Source organism: Amaranthus tricolor, chromosome 3, assembly GCF_026212465.1.
Source record: "Amaranthus tricolor cultivar Red isolate AtriRed21 chromosome 3, ASM2621246v1, whole genome shotgun sequence".
Taxonomy (NCBI): domain Eukaryota; kingdom Viridiplantae; phylum Streptophyta; class Magnoliopsida; order Caryophyllales; family Amaranthaceae; genus Amaranthus; species Amaranthus tricolor.
The window spans coordinates 27441132-27457914 of record NC_080049.1 but is presented as its reverse complement, the minus strand read 5'-3'; the positions used below and the strand labels follow the sequence as shown (position 1 = coordinate 27457914).

At 33.4% G+C, this 16783-nt stretch overlaps 2 protein-coding genes and 1 non-coding gene across 7 annotated transcripts; all 3 read right to left on the bottom strand.

Moving 5' to 3' along the window:
• Window positions 1-3567: 3567 nt before the first annotated feature.
• Window positions 3568-8122, bottom strand: LOC130809358 (ureide permease 2-like). 2 transcript variants are annotated; one of them, XM_057675096.1, is made up of 6 exons: window positions 7863-8122; window positions 6791-7081; window positions 5616-5754; window positions 5245-5510; window positions 4575-4949; window positions 3568-3942 (listed from the first exon to the last, which is right to left on the bottom strand). In XM_057675096.1, exons 2-6 carry the CDS (start codon window positions 7025-7027, stop codon window positions 3790-3792), a joined length of 1170 nt encoding a protein of 389 aa, XP_057531079.1. In that variant the 5' UTR covers window positions 7028-7081; window positions 7863-8122; the 3' UTR covers window positions 3568-3789. The 2 variants fall into 2 exon arrangements, with proteins under 2 accessions (XP_057531079.1, XP_057531077.1); XM_057675094.1 differs by lacking the exon at window positions 7863-8122 and adding an exon at window positions 7686-7832 and having other exon boundaries at window positions 6791-7083.
• Window positions 8123-9560: 1438 nt separating this feature from the next.
• LOC130809356 (ureide permease 1-like) lies at window positions 9561-15209 on the bottom strand. Of its 4 annotated transcripts, none has more exons than XM_057675091.1 (8): window positions 14954-15209; window positions 13464-13722; window positions 12203-12347; window positions 11926-12100; window positions 11380-11456; window positions 11191-11288; window positions 10470-10844; window positions 9561-9906 (listed from the first exon to the last, which is right to left on the bottom strand). In XM_057675091.1, exons 2-8 carry the CDS (start codon window positions 13698-13700, stop codon window positions 9739-9741), a joined length of 1275 nt encoding a protein of 424 aa, XP_057531074.1. In that variant the 5' UTR covers window positions 13701-13722; window positions 14954-15209; the 3' UTR covers window positions 9561-9738. The 4 variants fall into 4 exon arrangements, with proteins under 4 accessions (XP_057531074.1, XP_057531075.1, XP_057531073.1 ...); XM_057675092.1 differs by having other exon boundaries at window positions 13464-13712; window positions 14958-15209; XM_057675090.1 differs by having other exon boundaries at window positions 14958-15204.
• An 843-nt stretch (window positions 15210-16052) lies between these two features.
• Window positions 16053-16124, bottom strand: TRNAP-AGG (transfer RNA proline (anticodon AGG)). Its single transcript has one exon. It is a non-coding gene; the product is annotated as a tRNA-Pro (tRNA).
• Window positions 16125-16783: the final 659 nt, after the last annotated feature.

Sequence of the window (16783 nt, the reverse complement as noted above, 5' to 3'; positions counted from 1 at the left end):
TTTTAAGTTGTGCACTTTAGTTTGTGACATCGTATGACTATTTGTGGTACGTGAACATCTAAGTAAATGAGAATAGAAAAGGAAGTGTTAGATCTATGTTTTTAAGTTTTAAGTTATGCACTTTGAATTGTGACATCGTATGATTATTTGTGGTACATGAACATCAATACTAAACCATGATAATAATTTGCTTAGTACATAGCGGAAATGTTCACAATAACGCATTTGTCATTGAAAAATGAGAATAAAATAGGAAGAGTACGATATGTGTTAGCCTAGCAGGTTGATAATTATTTATGTTTTTACTTCTTTTTTCTCTCACTTATTTTACCATTTATTTTTGGACAATAATCAACTACTTTATTTTAATTTTATCTATATATTTTAACTTTATTTATTATTAAATATTTACATTTTTTCCTACTCTTCAATTTATGGCATAAAATTTTAAGTTATATGCACTTTAAATTGTGACTTCTTATGATTATTTGTGGTACATTAACATCAAATACCAAACTATAATAATAATTTGTTTAGTACATTTTCGAAATGTTTAGTTTGACACAATAAAAAAGGAAGAGTACGATATGTGCTGGCCTGGCAGGTTGGCACCCAAATAAACTAATTTAATGGCGACGTTGTAAGAGAGTTACCAAGCATTATAAGGATCTAGTAATCTCTTTATGTCAATACATGTAGTCCAATTAAAATCAGAGAAAAGCATGAAGTTTCAAATGTTTTTGAGTTAATGAACAAATGCACATATCAGGGCCGTCTCAAATATTTCGGAAACCCTAAGCGAAAATTAATATAGAGGCCCTTATTCCATATTTAAGCTAATAAAATAATTATTCTTATTTTTATCATTTGAAATGATTTAAATTATTATTTTTTAACAGATCTATAAAATATTATTGACCGTCAATTTTACTATTATCAACATTTTGATTTTAAACATTCCCTTTTTATTAACCTTACTTAATAGATATGAATATCATGTTTACTAAATGGAAACCCGAAACAATAATTCTTTCAATATATGAATGCTTGATGAGTATAGATAATATTAGGGATGGCAATGGGTCGAACTCGGCTCGAATTATACATATTTCGACTTTGTTTCGGATAATAGTCGGATTTTTTTTCAGTCCACCTCCACTCGGAGTCGGATTATTATCAAACTTTATCGTTGAGATATTGTACTAATGATTTTAATGCATACAAAGTTAACAAAATATATTTTTCAAACACAATTTAACAAAAAAATATGTACTTTGAATTCAAGTTTAACAAGAGAAATAGTCCTAATACTACAATTTAACAAAAATTTCTCGCATTTTGATTTGACATATTTTATTTCTCTTGATCTGATTTGTGGTATTTTTATTGATTAATCTAATAAAAATACCAAATAGTTTTTCAAAATCGAAAATTACAATTAGTATGAGAGAGAGCTTGAAATTAGTCACGTCTAGAGTTTTGAAGGAAACAAAATATTAGGATAAAAGACAAATTCAAAGTTGGATTTCCTTCAAGGTCATAGTCGGGTCAGAGTGTCGGATTTTTAATAAGGTCCAACTCAGGTCCGTCTCTAACTCGGACTCGGATCGTAAAGTCAGAGTCAGATAACTTTTTCCTCGGACTCGAATCGGATTATTTTCCTCGCATCGAGTCGGACTAGGGTCGAATTCGGACTGCATTGCCATCCCTAATAGATATGAATAATATTTTTTTTTCCCTACAAAGCTACTCCCACGTCTGCAAATTCTTACCTTAAGTCATGAAGGAACAATGCTTGAATCATGATCGTATATCTAAAACACAGTACTTTGTATACATTGGTTGCCCAAAAGTCTATTTAATTCCCCAACACTATTTTTGGGGTCTTTCAACCTTCATTTAGTGGCCTTTAACGTTAAAGAAGGATAAGAAGAGGCTTGAAAATTAATTTGAGAAAGTGAGAATATGTTGAGCTTATTATGGGGAATTGGGGAGAAAAATTTGTAACTAAAGGAGTAACTATTCAACGTTTGATATGCAATTGTTGGAGGACCAGCTTTGGAATTGACATTTTATTATCAGCTAGTCTATCTCTTTATCTCTTTAAGAAACATATCTTAAGCTCAACCCATTAAATATTAATGTCTACTTATCGTATTTTAATACCTATTTACATTATTCTTAATGCTTATATAACATATTCATAATGCCTTACTTTCAATATCTTAAATGCCTACTTACATCTTTCCTAATGCCCACTTACAATATTTTAAAAAATATATAATGGACCGGCCCAATTAAAGATGATCTCTTAAAAAAACCCTCTCTCATAAGAATTTTTGTTTTATTACTGTTACCCTAAATAATAGCATTAGTAATTTTAAAAGTTATGGGCCCTTCCTTAAATGAGGCCCTAAGCTGTTGGAATTTTTGAAATTGTTGAGCGAAAAAATAAAAAAAATTAATCAAATAAGCGATTTTTTAAACTTTTCCCAAAAGTAAGCGTCCAAACCCCAAAGCTGTGCTTTGGAGCTGTTCGCAGTTAGTAACTGTGAACAGCTATAAAAGACAAACTAGCTGTTTGCAGTTGGTAACTGCGAATAGTTCAAAAAACACAAAATAGCTGTTCGCAGTTAGACTGCGAACAGCAAAAAGACAAAATAGCTGTTCGCAGTTACTAACTGCGAACAGCTATTTTGTCTTTTTTGACCTGTTTGCAGTTACTAACTGCGAACAGCTCCAAAGCACAGCTTTGGGGTTTGGACGCTTACTTTTGGGAAAAATTTAAAAAATCGCTTATTTGATTAATTTTTTTTATTTTTTCACTCAACTTTTTCAAATTTTCAAGCCGTTGCTCATAGAGCTTTTGTGAATGGGCCGGGCCTGAGCCTGGGCCACATATTAAAATCATAATTGTGAGTCGTGATCATCAATTATAAGTTTATGATTATAACTTAATATGTATCTACAAACATGTAGAAAAATAATTATTATTATTTTACTACTACACCTAGATCTTAGCCAAATGGCCGAGAAAGATGTGAAGAAATAATAATTATAATTATAAATCTCTTAAAACCTAATAATACCCAATCATAGAAATCCTGAATAATATAAATTCATCAATGAACTTTACTGAATAAATAATTACGATTTACATAAATTGTAAATTACTCGTATGTAGCACTATGCCGTAGGACTATCATTTTAATAATTTTGTTTTTCTTTTTTTTTTAATTTTGATTATTCTAGGAATATTAGTTTTATTTTTGTCTTTATATGATTATTTTGCTCATTGAATATACATTGATGCAGCCTGCAGCGAACATCAAACAGCTGCATAAATGTAAGTTGCGTCAAAAACAGAAAATAATAGTTTTGTGTTTAGTCCTTTGAAGAAATAAGATAAACAGGCCAGGTTGGACTTAATAGACCCGTTTAAACACCGTTTCTTATTTTTTTCATACCTGACGGTCTGACCGTTTCTACTAGAGCATGGCCCGTATGTAGCCCGTTGCAAAGCCCTATTGATAATATGAATAAGCATAAATTAAGATAAAGAAGATATGCAGAAATGAAAATGGAAATATACATAGAAGTATAGAACATAGTAGTAATAATCATTCTTATGTATAGTAAGGAGGTATTGTAAGGACTAAGGAGGAAAGCTACAGCAAGCACAAACACTAAAAAGATGCTAACTGATAAATCTGCGTTCTTAATCTTGAGATTTTATGTACTATTCGAGCCTTAAACTTGCAGGAACGAGGATGGAAATATGTGGTGGTATCATTTCCTGTGTCCAGATGATGCCATTAGTATACCAACAGCTACCATAAACATTAATAACATGCTAACTAGTAAAATGTATGTTCTTCTTGATGATTTTCTGTACTCTCCAAATAGAAGTATTGCCCAAAAGGTGCTCACTAGAGGAAGTGCCTGATACCATAAAAAAAAAATTTAAACAAGTTAGTTTCATATAAGCTTAAGCAAGTTTCTATCAAGTCAAACCAAGCTTAGAGGTGTTTGGCAGAGTTGTTGGTTGTTGGTTGTTGGCTGTTGGCTTTTTAGATAGTTTGTTTGATCAACTGAAAGTGTTGGTTGATTATGTTGGTTTTTAGATTAGCAAGATAAGTCAGATTTTTTGGGAGATGTTTGGTAAAAATTTTCTATAAAGTAAAATTAAGCTTCGAGTTTTTGGCAAAGGGTTGTTGATTTTTGGCTGTTGGTTTTTTTAGATAGTTTGTTTGATCAACTGAAGTGTTGGTTGGTTTGGTTGGTTTTTAAGCTATTGGGAGTTGTTTGGTGAAATTAGGTTGGTTGTTCAATGCTCACTAGTGAAAAAATAAACGAACAACTCAAAAGCCAACAATTAATCCAACTAATTTCAGCTAACTAAAAAGTCATTTATCAAACTTTTTTTCGGCTTATTGACTAACCAACAAGCTAAAAGCCAAAAGCCGACAAAAGACCAACAAAATAAGCCAACTGCCTCTAGTCATTGATATATGGGGAGAAATAGGCATTTATGTATTCGATAAGTTGGCCTTTAAATTAGTAAAATCTGATACCTGAACAGCATCCGCTGCAGCATAACCAGCAGCCTGACCACCCATAAACTGAAGGCCATTCCCAAAACCACAGAGAAGTCCTGCAAGCAAAGCCCATCCTCTTCCATTCGAGTCAGCCAAGTAGGCCTTAAAAGACGACTTTGGTAAGTTCAAAATAGGTCGGTATAGGAATATGATGTTGAGAACGATGGCAAACACAAAACAGGAGACCGAGAAGTAGAAGAAAGCAGTGTAAACCACCAAATGAGGTACCCCTTTCTTTAAATAATGGAACTGGTCGTTTGTTGCTAGGTTGAATGCTGGAGAGAAGAGCGAGAAGCAAGCTCCAGCAAAGAATGTTATCACAAGCCCAAGCCAAATGCTCCTATTAAAGACCTACAATTGTTGGAACTGAATCAAATGATATAGACAGTTGATGGAAGTATGTTAAACTAAGTACTTCATCATCATCATCATACGCACTATATCTCGCTCATAGATGCTATGATCAGGATTCAGGATTCTGGGGAGTGTTGGTTGACGGTAAAACATACCCTTATTAAAAGAGATAAGAAGGTTGTGACACTGAAACTCTCGGCATCTATATGACTTGCAAATGAAAACAAATGACTCTGTTTACGTTCGATGATGATTCATTAACGCAATTACTGTTGTGGGTGTAATAGCATACCTTTATGGACCTTTTATTCTCAAGTTCAATGAGGAATTCCGCAGTCCCAAATGCTGCCTCTACCATACCATCTTTTCCCTTTTCGGGATCCGTCGAAGTAACTATACAACCACTTGACAATTGACCGAGCTTCTTCTTGTTATCAGAAGCATTTGAAGAGTGAACACATGAACCCAAAATGACAGCAACCAGAAAACAGGCAACACCGGGGAAAAGAATGTCGGCCTTATTAATTTTGTCGTCAAGGAAATAGTTTAATGTGGTGCCTGTAATTATGGAAAGAAGATCATATGCAATAAACATCTCATTAATATATACTGAGGAACTGAGTATAAAGAAAGGGTTGAGGTCACAACAAAAAGAAAAATTACCTATCACAACAGTAATGCTACTTGAAACCACCTCTACCACCGATAAACCGACTAACGCCCATGCATATTGTGTTGATAAATTCCCAATACTTAGTACTATTCCACCCACCATTGCGAATAACACAGACGGCCAGTTATCCTGAAACAAGCACCCGATGATAGACTAAAGTTCAGACATTATCACTAAAGTAGTTAAAAACACATTTTTAAAAACACATTTAATCGCCAGTTTCGCTGTGGCTCTGTAATGTGTACTATATAATAGAAATTGCAGTTTTCGAGCATTAGTTGAAATGATTTCAGTAATCAGATCTACTTCTGATTGCATCGAGTAAACTTGCTCGGATGAATTTTGAACTATTTCAAAACTAGCAATCCTACCTAAACAGAAATAATTTTATGAAAATACATTTTCTCTTAAAAATTCCCCAACTAACCTGTCAATTTTTTAAGATCTTCTAAACCACTGTACATGTTTTGTAGCCACCCACCTACCCCCTTATCAACCAAGAAAATAGTGCATCTTGCTTGGTCTAGCAGCCAATGTTGACCTCATTTATCCATTCATCTAGTGATGAACAAAAAACATTACAAATTATATTACCCAAATGTCGTTAAGTGGTTCCCACAGTCCCACCAGGGTGAGGTCAGGCGGGTTGGATGTACACAACCTTATCTGGCCCTGTGATAACTACGAGGATATTTTTTATTCACTCTTGATAGCAAACATCATGTACAACTTATAAATTATTTTTCTATAATTCATCATAATTTGGAACCAAACAACTATAAATCCTTATCCTCATCCAGAACGAACTAAATTATCATGTTAACAGCTATCAAATCTAAGAAATCAATAAAACAATAATTTGATTAGTTTATCAATCAAAAGAACAAGGGTACAATCACAACTTTTGAATCAAGTTTTCTCCTCGTCAGTGATATCTACAAATGTGAATTGTGAACAAATTGTACAACAAACATAACAAAGTAAAGAACGTTAGAGTATATAACATATCATGAGGCTCGGCCATTAGCTTAAGCTTATTACTAACGCCCCAGGACTTCTTATATATTCATAAGACATATCCTGGGGCCACAGCCGCTGAAGGCCATGATATGTTATATACTCTAACAAAGAAGAAAAAACAGTCTGATGACTGATAAATGGTAACCTGATACAGCTGGGTAATGAAATTAGGCATGTCAGGTCTGCTGTCCCCAATTTGACCAAGAGTAAGAGCAATGATAACAGCAGCCAAGAGATTAGTAATGGAGTAATCAAGATAAGTATGTTGCGGAAGGCGGCCCCGCCTTTCGAGGAATGCTAGAACAGCAGGCCATGTCCCCAAAAACAGCAGAGATAGTAGCATACATGCTATTGCTCCTCCTTTGCTCTCTATAAGTAACATTTTCAATCCACCACCTAAAACCCTGTCTGCTAATAAGCTTGCTACCTCCAACTCCTCTTGATCATCACATGCAAACAAACATCATTCATCAGATCACAAGTATAATCTGTTAGAAAATAACCCACATGTAATCCTACACATGTAATCCTACTCGAAAAATTAGAGAGAGGTCGACTAACATATATACTTGATGGGCTACTCTTAAGACCAATGGGTTTTAGAATGGAACTTCATTGGGTTTGTATACAGTCAATTCTCCTATTACATGGGCCTGGTGTACAAGCCCAAATTTATCGGGAGAATTTAGGCTAGCGCCTAGGCCATCATCTGGGTTATTTGATTAAAACCAATTTTTTTTTTAATACACGGTAAGTTAAGGGAAAGGGAGGTCCAGGACAAAGAGCAGATCGAAACCATGACCGGACTCGAAAAGTAATACATGCTCCAACTCACCCAGAAACCGATTGCCTTAATTGAAAACCAATTAACATCAAATTGGTAACATGTAACACAAAATAACGGCAACTAATTTGTTCAATATACATGCAGAGTATTCAGCCCATTTTATACTAGTATTTAGAAATCCCCAAATCTATAGAATTCAGCAAAACAAAATTCAGCTAAAAAATTAAGAACCCAGTAATGTTCAAAAACTCACCATCTTGAGCAACAAAGAAACAGTGGATACACAGGATATCATAAAAATGCTTATATATAACCCCACAAACACAAAAAAGCAATGATATGATACTTTTAAACAGAACATGCAAAAACACCCAAAAATATCACAAAAATAAACAATCTTTTTCAAATATTAGTGAAAAAGAAATCATACCAAAGAGGAGTGATGTATGATATGATGATAGATTGCTAGTGTTAACAGTGACGGCAGGATTTGATTTCAATTTATCACTGATGATTTAATTGAAAATTGCTGGTGAAAAATAAATTTAAGATATTAAATAGTTGTTCTCAACAATGAAGTTATTATTGCGTTAAAATTAAAATAATCTCCAAATAATATAAGTATAAATACCCTAGAATTCATAATTTATAATAGTAAGAAGAGTTAGTTGGAGAGTTTCTAGGGTTTTTTTAATTAATTTTAGGGGTAACTGGCAATGATATGATTGGCTTATGTTGACGTCGTAGTGGAGATTCGTTGACTTGGGATATAATTTCTCCGAATCTTTTGAAAAAACAACGTGAAAAATTGTATTTACTTAATTATTTTTTTTACAAAAAAGACATTAATTGGACTGCTTGTATGGATCCGTCTCATGGTGAAACGATCTTATACAAGACGCACCAGGTCTCATGATGAAATTATCTTTATTGGACTGACTCATGTATATTTAGTTTATTAAAGTGATCACCTATAATTTTAAAGCAGTGTCATTCCCGATAATTTTTGGGTCCTAAACGAAAAATAAAAGGACCCTTATACAAGTAAAGTTTCAGTTATTTTTTCTTCAACTATGTAGTTCAGTAATCATGCGCTTAAGTGAGAAACCTAATGCTGCAAGTTTGATCCATGCTAAAAGCTACTTATGTAAATACTAATTTTTAATTATAAGGATTAACTCAATTTAAGCCCTTTTATGAATTAGACCTTAGGCAATTACACCTTAAAATTATCCTCAAAATTCAAATTAAAATTTCACCTTTTTAAGAATCTTTTAACTTTATCTAGTGTTTGAAAATAAGTATTTTATTTTAAATTATGAATTTTAATTAAGAAATGAAATATTTGAGAATGACAAAGTTTGAGTAGTTATTCTCAAATTCTCAACTTTAACTATTTTAAAAATAATAATAGAATTTAATTCAAATTTAAATTTGAAAATTTTTAAATCGTCAAACAATAAATTTAAGTCAATTTTAAATTTCCAAATAAAATCATCGTTTTCAAATATCAAACCATAACGAAGAGGAATCACAATATCCATTCCTTCAAGAAAATACAAAAAACGGCAAAGGTTACTTTCTCTCTCTAACTACCATTTGCTTGGGTTGAACTCTCTAGTCTCAGGATTCTATAAGCACCATATTAGATCGTTACGTCCACTAAATCCACCATTTATATACTTGTTTATCATTAGAGCTTACTTGTTTATCTTTTTCTTATATTGATTTAGGCATCAAAATACCTCATGTTAGATTTGTTCATTGTGCCAATAACATGTTGCCAACAGAGATGAAAATCAACTACTATAGACTAATTTTTATCCTCTACATTTAGGCAAAAGTAAGCATAAATATCAAAATGAAAAGATTTAAAAACCAAAAGTGCAAATGTCAATTTCTAATGCTCGAGGAAATAAACTAGTGAAAAGGAAAAGGTTTACAAATAAACAAGTGCAAAATACGATATATATTAATATATATATATATATATATTCCTTTCGCTTTGCTAAACCAACAATCCAACATCATGTTTTTATTTTTGGTAAAAATATGGAAGAAAAAGACAAAAAAACAAGTGGATAAAAAAAATGTAAACAAAATAAAAACAAAAGTTAATTTGTAGATGAAACTAGAAAATAAAAACTGATCATACCATCAAATTTTGAAGTGAATTAAAAGACATTCTAAAATAAAAAGCGACACAAAAGGGGTGAATATAGGTACATTAAGCGTTAAATATGAGAGTACATGGTTAATATTGTAGTATCTTGCACCAAGATAAGACCAATGGAAATCCAACATTTTTAGTTGCTAGATAATGACTTTCTCTGCCCTGAAGATGCCATGAGAACTGCAACTGCAAGAATGAACATAAGCAACATACTAGAAAGTAGTATGTATGTTTTTCTTGATGATTTTCTGTATTCTCCAAAAGCAACTACACCCCAAAAAGTGCTCACCAACGGAAGTGCCTGATAATTCATAATCAAGTCACAATTTTAGAGTTAAAAAAAAGGAAATGCAAAATATTAAAGAAAACTCCGACTACGAGTTCTTGTCACTCATTGCTGATCCCAATTCTAATAAAGGAAGAGGGTGAGCGGTAGGTTTGTGACAACCAACTTAGTAAACCGTAATCATATCTCATCATCATAATTCAAAAATCAATTCTCGTGGGGGTGGCCCCTGCTAATGTGGATGACCACTGGAGAAGTGATCTATTGGTTTATGTAGTCGATTTCAATTTTTTGGATCAAGTCTAAGAGTTTAGGAAGGAGGAGGGTTGTCAATCCCAACCCGGATGAAGGAGGAGGGTGAGTGGTAGATTTGTGACAACCAACTTACTAAAACGTAATCATATCACATGATTATGAACTAAAAATCAATTCTCGTGGGTATGACCCCTATTCTTGTGGATGACCACTATAGAATTGATCTATTGGTTTATGTAGTCGATCCCAATTTTGTGGGATCAAGGCTATGGAATTATTGTGCGCAATGTTGAGGAAAATAAAGGTTTAACATGTTGCCTAACCTGAACAGCATCAGCTGCAGCATAACCTGCAGCCTGACCTCCCATGAACTGAAGACCATTTCCGAATCCACAGAGCAAGCCAGCCAATAGGGCCCATCCTCGTCCGTTCCAGTCCTCAAAGTAAGCATTAAGTGATGACTTTGGCAGGTCTAAAACAGGCCGATATAGGAAGGTGATATTCAAGATGAGTGCGATTGCAAAAGAGGATACGGAGAAGTAGAAAAACGCGGTATAGACAACTAAATGAGGAACCCCTTTCTTTAAGGTGTGAAATTGGTCATTGGTAGCCACATTGAACAAAGGAGAGAAGAAGGAATAGCATAAACCAGCAAAAAAAGTTATTGCTAAACCGATCCAAATGCTCCGGCCTAGTACCTGTCAAATTGTGTTAATTAGAGATTAAAGCTGTTGGAAATACTTCACGTGTGAGGAAGATCACACATCGCTAAAATATTTTGCACATAATGCTTGGTGTCGTGTAATCCTCTTAATAATACCATATGGTTTAAGTAAAGAGTGAAACCCATCACGTGTTGTATGCAAGTTAGCTTTCATTACCCGTGGGTTTGTGGGCCCGAGCCCATGGGTGCCCCATGGGTGTGTCCACACGAGTGGGCTCACAGGGTAAATATGTGACGAATTGTCACAGCCTAACAAAAGCAATAGAAAATTATCATTATCAAATGTAACAATTGGTTGGTGGTATGATTAAGTAGCTAACCTTAATGGATCTTCGTTCTTCGAGGTGAATGAGGAACTTGGCAGTCCCAAACTCTGGCTCTTTCATACTTGCATTTGCTTTTTCAAGGTCCATAGGAACTGAAAGTAAAGAGGAAATTGAGAAATTCTACTCCTAGTCCTAGCCTAGAAGTATGCACTATCAAGTAAGAAAATTTCCTAACTTCTCAACCTCTATGAGCAGATCTTTCGTCTGAGGCTGGAATATCGTTTTCCCTGTCAAAATTTGAGTTTGGTCGCGTCACAAGTCTACAACACCGAAATGGGACAAAAACCACAATTCCACAACTTGTTACTGCTAAACCTTATAAGTAAATGGGAGAATTCATAAAGCTTCACAAAGGCCTTGTTCAGCAACCAACCACCCATTGGCTATTTCACTACTAAAGGGTGTACATTTGGGTCTTTGAACGAGTTTCAGGTATGATGTCTCGGGTCAAGTGATTTCGTTTTTTTGTGGATGTAACTATCTTAACAAACAAACTTGATTTTTATATGTGGTTTATTTCGGGTTCAGTCGAGACTTGAATCATACTCAGTTTCGGTAAATGGGGTCAATTTTGGCTGAAAACACAATAATTTGTTGCTCTACATGAAAAAGCCAAAGCTAATCAAAAGGCAAGTAGAAGGTCATTTACCGAACAAGACCGATCTCCCAATAATTTCGCATGAATTAAGTTCCATATCATAACCAAACAGTGTAGTGTATACTACATACCTTGCCTCTTCTTCAAGTTTACTTTCCAAGTTTTTGAGTTTTACAGAATTATCAGCGTCGTTAGACTTGTGGACAGCCGAGCCCAAGAAGACTGCTATCAGAAAACACCCGACTCCAGGGAAAAGGATTTCTGCCTTGTTTATTCTGTCATCCAGGAAATAGTTCACTGTGGTTCCTGTTAATGTAAAAATGGATCATCAATTGTAGTTATTTCCATATAACAGATTCTTGAATCTTAATACGGACTTTTACACGAAAAGAGGGGCTAAGATTGAACCTATGACAACAGTAATGCTGGCACTAACGACCTCGACAACTGATAACCCGACTAAAGCCATAGCATATTGTATGGATAGATTGCCTATACTAAGAGCAACTCCACCAGCCATTGCAAACAACACCGAGGGCCAATTGTCTTGCGCCTATCACATTGAAGAACACCATTCAAAATTCACAATGTAAAATCCACACACATAATTGCTTTTGGAAAATGAGATTCTGCCATTAGATTTCCTAAACATAAAGCCTTAAGTATGTGATCCAAAAAATTCACATTTTTGGCTCAAAGGTCCTTAAAAAGCATTTGATCACAACCATCATCATCATCACACCCAATACATCTCACTTATAAAAGCTATTTGATCAGGGTTCGGAGTTCGGATGATGGTAGACTATACCCTTATCGAAAGAAATAAGGAGGTTGCGCCCATTGAGACCCTCAGCTCGAGAAGATCTGATCAAAACCCATGTCCACAAATTGTTCCAACTTTCTTTTGAAAAAAGTTAATATATGTTGTTTTTGTGCTAGAAAATTTAAGGTTCTCTAAACCTAACAAAACACTAACATGGGTATGATCAGGGTTCGGGAGGTTCGGATGATGATAGACTATACCCTTATCGAAAGATATAAGGAGGTTGCGGCTATTAAGACGCTCAGCTCGAGAACATTTGATCAAAATCCATTTCCACAAATTTGTTCCAACTTTCTTTTGAAAAACATGAGTACATGTTGTTTTTGTGCTAGAAAATTTAAGGTTCTCTAAATCTAACAAGACACTAAAAATGAGTATGATCAAGGTTCGGAGAGGTTTGGATGATGGAAGATTATACTCTTATCGAAAGAGATAAGGAGGTTGTGGCTATTGAGACCCTCAGCTAGAGAAAATCTGATCAAATCCCATTTCCACAAATTCGTTCCAACTTTCTTTTGAAAAAAGTTGGTATATGTTGTATTTGTGCTAGAAAATTCAAGGTTCTCTAAATCTAACACGACACTAAAAATGAGTATGATCAGGGTTCGGGGAGGTTTGGATGATGGAAGATTACACTCTTATCGAAAGAGATAAGGAGGTTGTCGCTATAGAGACCCTCAGCTAGAGAAAATCTGATTAAATCCCATTTCCACAAATTCGTTCCAACTTTCTTTTGTTTCATAATACTTGATATCAACCTTATGTTTCATAATACTTGATATCAACCTCAATAATCACAATAATACAAATTTGAGATAAGCACAAAGTAGAAAAGAATTCTATTACCTGAAAAAGTTGGGTCAAGAAATTTGGCATGCCCGGTTTGGTACCTCCGATCTCACCTAAGGTTAGGGCGATAAATGAAGCAGCTAAGAGATTAGTAATAGTGTAGTCGAGATAAGTATGCTGTGGAAGGCGCCCTCGCCTTTCAAGGTATGCCAAAAGAGCAGGCCATGTCCCCAAGAAAATTAAAGACATAATCATGCATAATATAGCTCCTCCTTTGCTTTCTACCACATACATCTTCAATTCCACCTAACAAAAGCTTTTGAGTAGTAAAAATAAGTCAATATGAGCCTCAAAGTGAGTTTTCTGGCTTATATTGTTCATTCAAGAAGACACAAACGACCAAATATTGTAGATAATTAGGAAATATGAATCTCAATTGATATTCTTTATGATCTCTACAAAAATAGAAGTATTACTCATTATAGTGACACAAGAATAATACATAGAAGTGATCATCTATGCAGTTTTGATATTCTTTATGATCTGGAGTGCAGGTATGGATTGTCCGTCACCTTCCCTCACCCAGATCCTACTTTCAAGCGGGATATTGGGTATGATGATGATGTTCATTGATCAAACAAAATCCATATCTCTTAAGTTTTATAAAGTAAGTACATTAGACAATATTTTCTAAGAAAATTTCCCATTTCAGGCCTTGTCGAGGCACAATTGATGGTAGAACACTCATCTATATAGAACCATCTCGACTGTCAATTTTTTATGTGTTATATAGTAGGCAATTAATTTTTAGTAGAAATCAAACCACCTAGATTCTCCCTAAGTCCCTGTTTGTATTCATTGAATCATTGTGAACAATTTGCTGAATATCTTCGTCATCGTACTCAGTGTATCTTACTCAAAGAACTGATATGGGACAACGTACTAAAATATTTACATACTACCTTCGTCCTTTTAGGATTGAAGCAAAGTAAGAAAAAGGTAATAAATGAAGTAGAAAATAAAATGTGTGGATGAAATTAAAAGAGAGTTAAAATATATGTATAAGATTTAAAAGAAGTGGTGGCCATTGTCTAAAAATAGAAAATAATGCAAATTAAGTAGGACGGACTAAAATGATAAATGATGCAAATTGAGATGCTACCATCTAAAAAAAGTTTCAGGGTTATGCACAACTTTGACCTGAACTTATCTCATAAGTTCTATGGGGATGATAATGGCACACTATGGATTAAGACAGAGAATGAACATCAAACTACAAATTACAAACTTTGAAACACAAAGTTATATAATCATCCTTTAGAATAATCAATCAATCAATCATTTTCCACAAAATAAGGTAAAAACTCACATAAATATCAAGTCAACACTACAAAACACACAAACAAAAAAAACCCAGATAACATTCTAGTAAAATAACATCATCCTCATTTCTCATCATACCCGACATATAGAAAGCTATGATCAGGGTCGGGTTGATGACTATTAAAGAATAAAATTAATAACAGGGTAGAGAAAAGGTCACATACTTACCAATTGAAGAAATAAATGATTGGATCAATTTTTAATGAGAAACCCAATTGCAGTTTCTAAGAAGAACAAATTAATTTGATAGTAACTTGTGGTAAACGCTCAGATTCTTTGAAAGGATTCAAGCAGTACAGAATCATGGATTCCTTTAGATGAACTGCAGACAACCACAACCTCGTATGATACTTTTGACGATTCTAATTTTAGGGAGTCATATAAATATAAATACAAATGTGTCAGAGAAATGATAGGTGGGTAAAATTATATGAAATTAATTTGTATTTGTCTTACTTAGGTGGGATGTGGGTGTGCGTAAAATATGAATATGGAAGATATTTATTTTACATACTATTAAAAGTGGCCGAGTGGGTAATGGCTATTTGTCTTATGTTCACCCGCTCTATATCCATTCTATCCATCTTATCTCATATCTATTTGATCTGCCTCACCTTATACCCATTTGATTTGTCCTATACTTGCTCGCCCCATATAGGGTCATTCCTGGGTAGGTAAAGAAAGCCGCCACCCAAGGCACAACATACATAAGGGATTTAATTTCAATGTAATTTGTGAGTTTACAATATTTTTTTTATAGAAAAAAACATGTTTGAGAGATGATGAAGAAGATGAATCTTAAAAAAAATAGTTTATTCAATATAAAGGAATTCATCGCTATTTTTTTTAATTACATATCAAAAATTATAATCGATTTTCTATAGAGAAAGCCCATATCTATTATATTGTATAGAGGTTAGGGCCTATAAAATATCTGAAACGGTGCTAGCCCCATATATTTAGGTTACTATTTTACGGCAATTTTGTATATTTGATTAAAAATTAAAGTAGCCCCACTTTTTTTATTTTCTTATCTTTATTTAAAATCCATCATATGAGGTGTTTTGATTGGGTGGTTCATTACATGATTCGTAACACGTTGTAGCTAAAAGACAACGCTTGAAAGTAGAACAATACTATTCTATTGAATAAAAGATTATGTTTGGTTGTTTTCTGTCAAAGTTTGCTTCTAATTAAAAAGTAATTAGATAAAACGTCATTCTCGAGACACCTTTTTTTGGTCAATAATGGATAAAAATAAAAGGGGCATTCCGAGAATTGAACTCGGGACCTCTCGCACCCTAAGCGAGAATCATACCACTAGACCAAATGCCCATTTATACCTTTGCCTTCTTGTATTACTTTCTACCTCTAATTCTGATACCCAATTTAATTTTGTCTTCATTATCCAACTCAGTATATTCCGCTTATAGAAACATTCAATTTAATTTTGTGATACTTGTAAATGCACTATTATATTTTAATTTTAAATAAATTTAATTGTATTTGGTTAATAATTGTAGAAAGTTATTTTTAATAAAATTTACATTTAAATAAATTAACAAAATTTTATCTGATAATTTTTTAACTTATAAATTGAAAATAAAATACAAATTAAAAAGTGATTGATAATAAAGCTAAAAACAAATATGGCATTTTAATGAGTATATATTAGCTAGAATTTCACGCATTTTAAAAATTAATGGTAAAAGTTCACCATAAGTGTATCTTTAAACTTGAACACCAATAATGAAGAAACAAAGTTATAAGAAAATATAAAAGTTGTTGTTAAGTTGAGCAGTATAAAAATTGTTACAGGGATAAAAAGAGCAAAGTGAATATATTTTTAAAGATTTTTATTAGCTTGTTAAATTGAATTACATCACAATTCACAAATTTATATAATATATTCTATTCTCTAAATTTGCTACGTAATTTAAATTGAAATGAGAACACTTTAAATATTGTGCAGTAAATTCAAGAGGAAGAATAAA

What these genes read in the sequence shown, in the direction of transcription:
- LOC130809358 (XM_057675096.1), bottom strand. Translation starts at nt 7,027, where the DNA reads ATGTTACTTATAGAGAGCAAAGGAGGAGCAATAGCATGTATGCTACTA. An exon ending in TAGCATTACTGTTGTGATAG is followed by an intron (nt 5,511 to 5,615) that starts GTAATTTTTCTT and finishes CCATAATTACAG; the next exon opens with GCACCACATTAAACTATTTC. An exon ending in CTGCAGCGGATGCTGTTCAG is followed by an intron (nt 3,943 to 4,574) that starts GTATCAGATTTT and finishes TTATGGTATCAG; the next exon opens with GCACTTCCTCTAGTGAGCAC.
- LOC130809356 (XM_057675091.1), bottom strand. Translation starts at nt 13,700, where the DNA reads ATGTATGTGGTAGAAAGCAAAGGAGGAGCTATATTATGCATGATTATG. An exon ending in CGAAAGATCTGCTCATAGAG is followed by an intron (nt 11,289 to 11,379) that starts GTTGAGAAGTTA and finishes CTTTACTTTCAG; the next exon opens with TTCCTATGGACCTTGAAAAA. An exon ending in AAGAACGAAGATCCATTAAG is followed by an intron (nt 10,845 to 11,190) that starts GTTAGCTACTTA and finishes ACAATTTGACAG; the next exon opens with GTACTAGGCCGGAGCATTTG.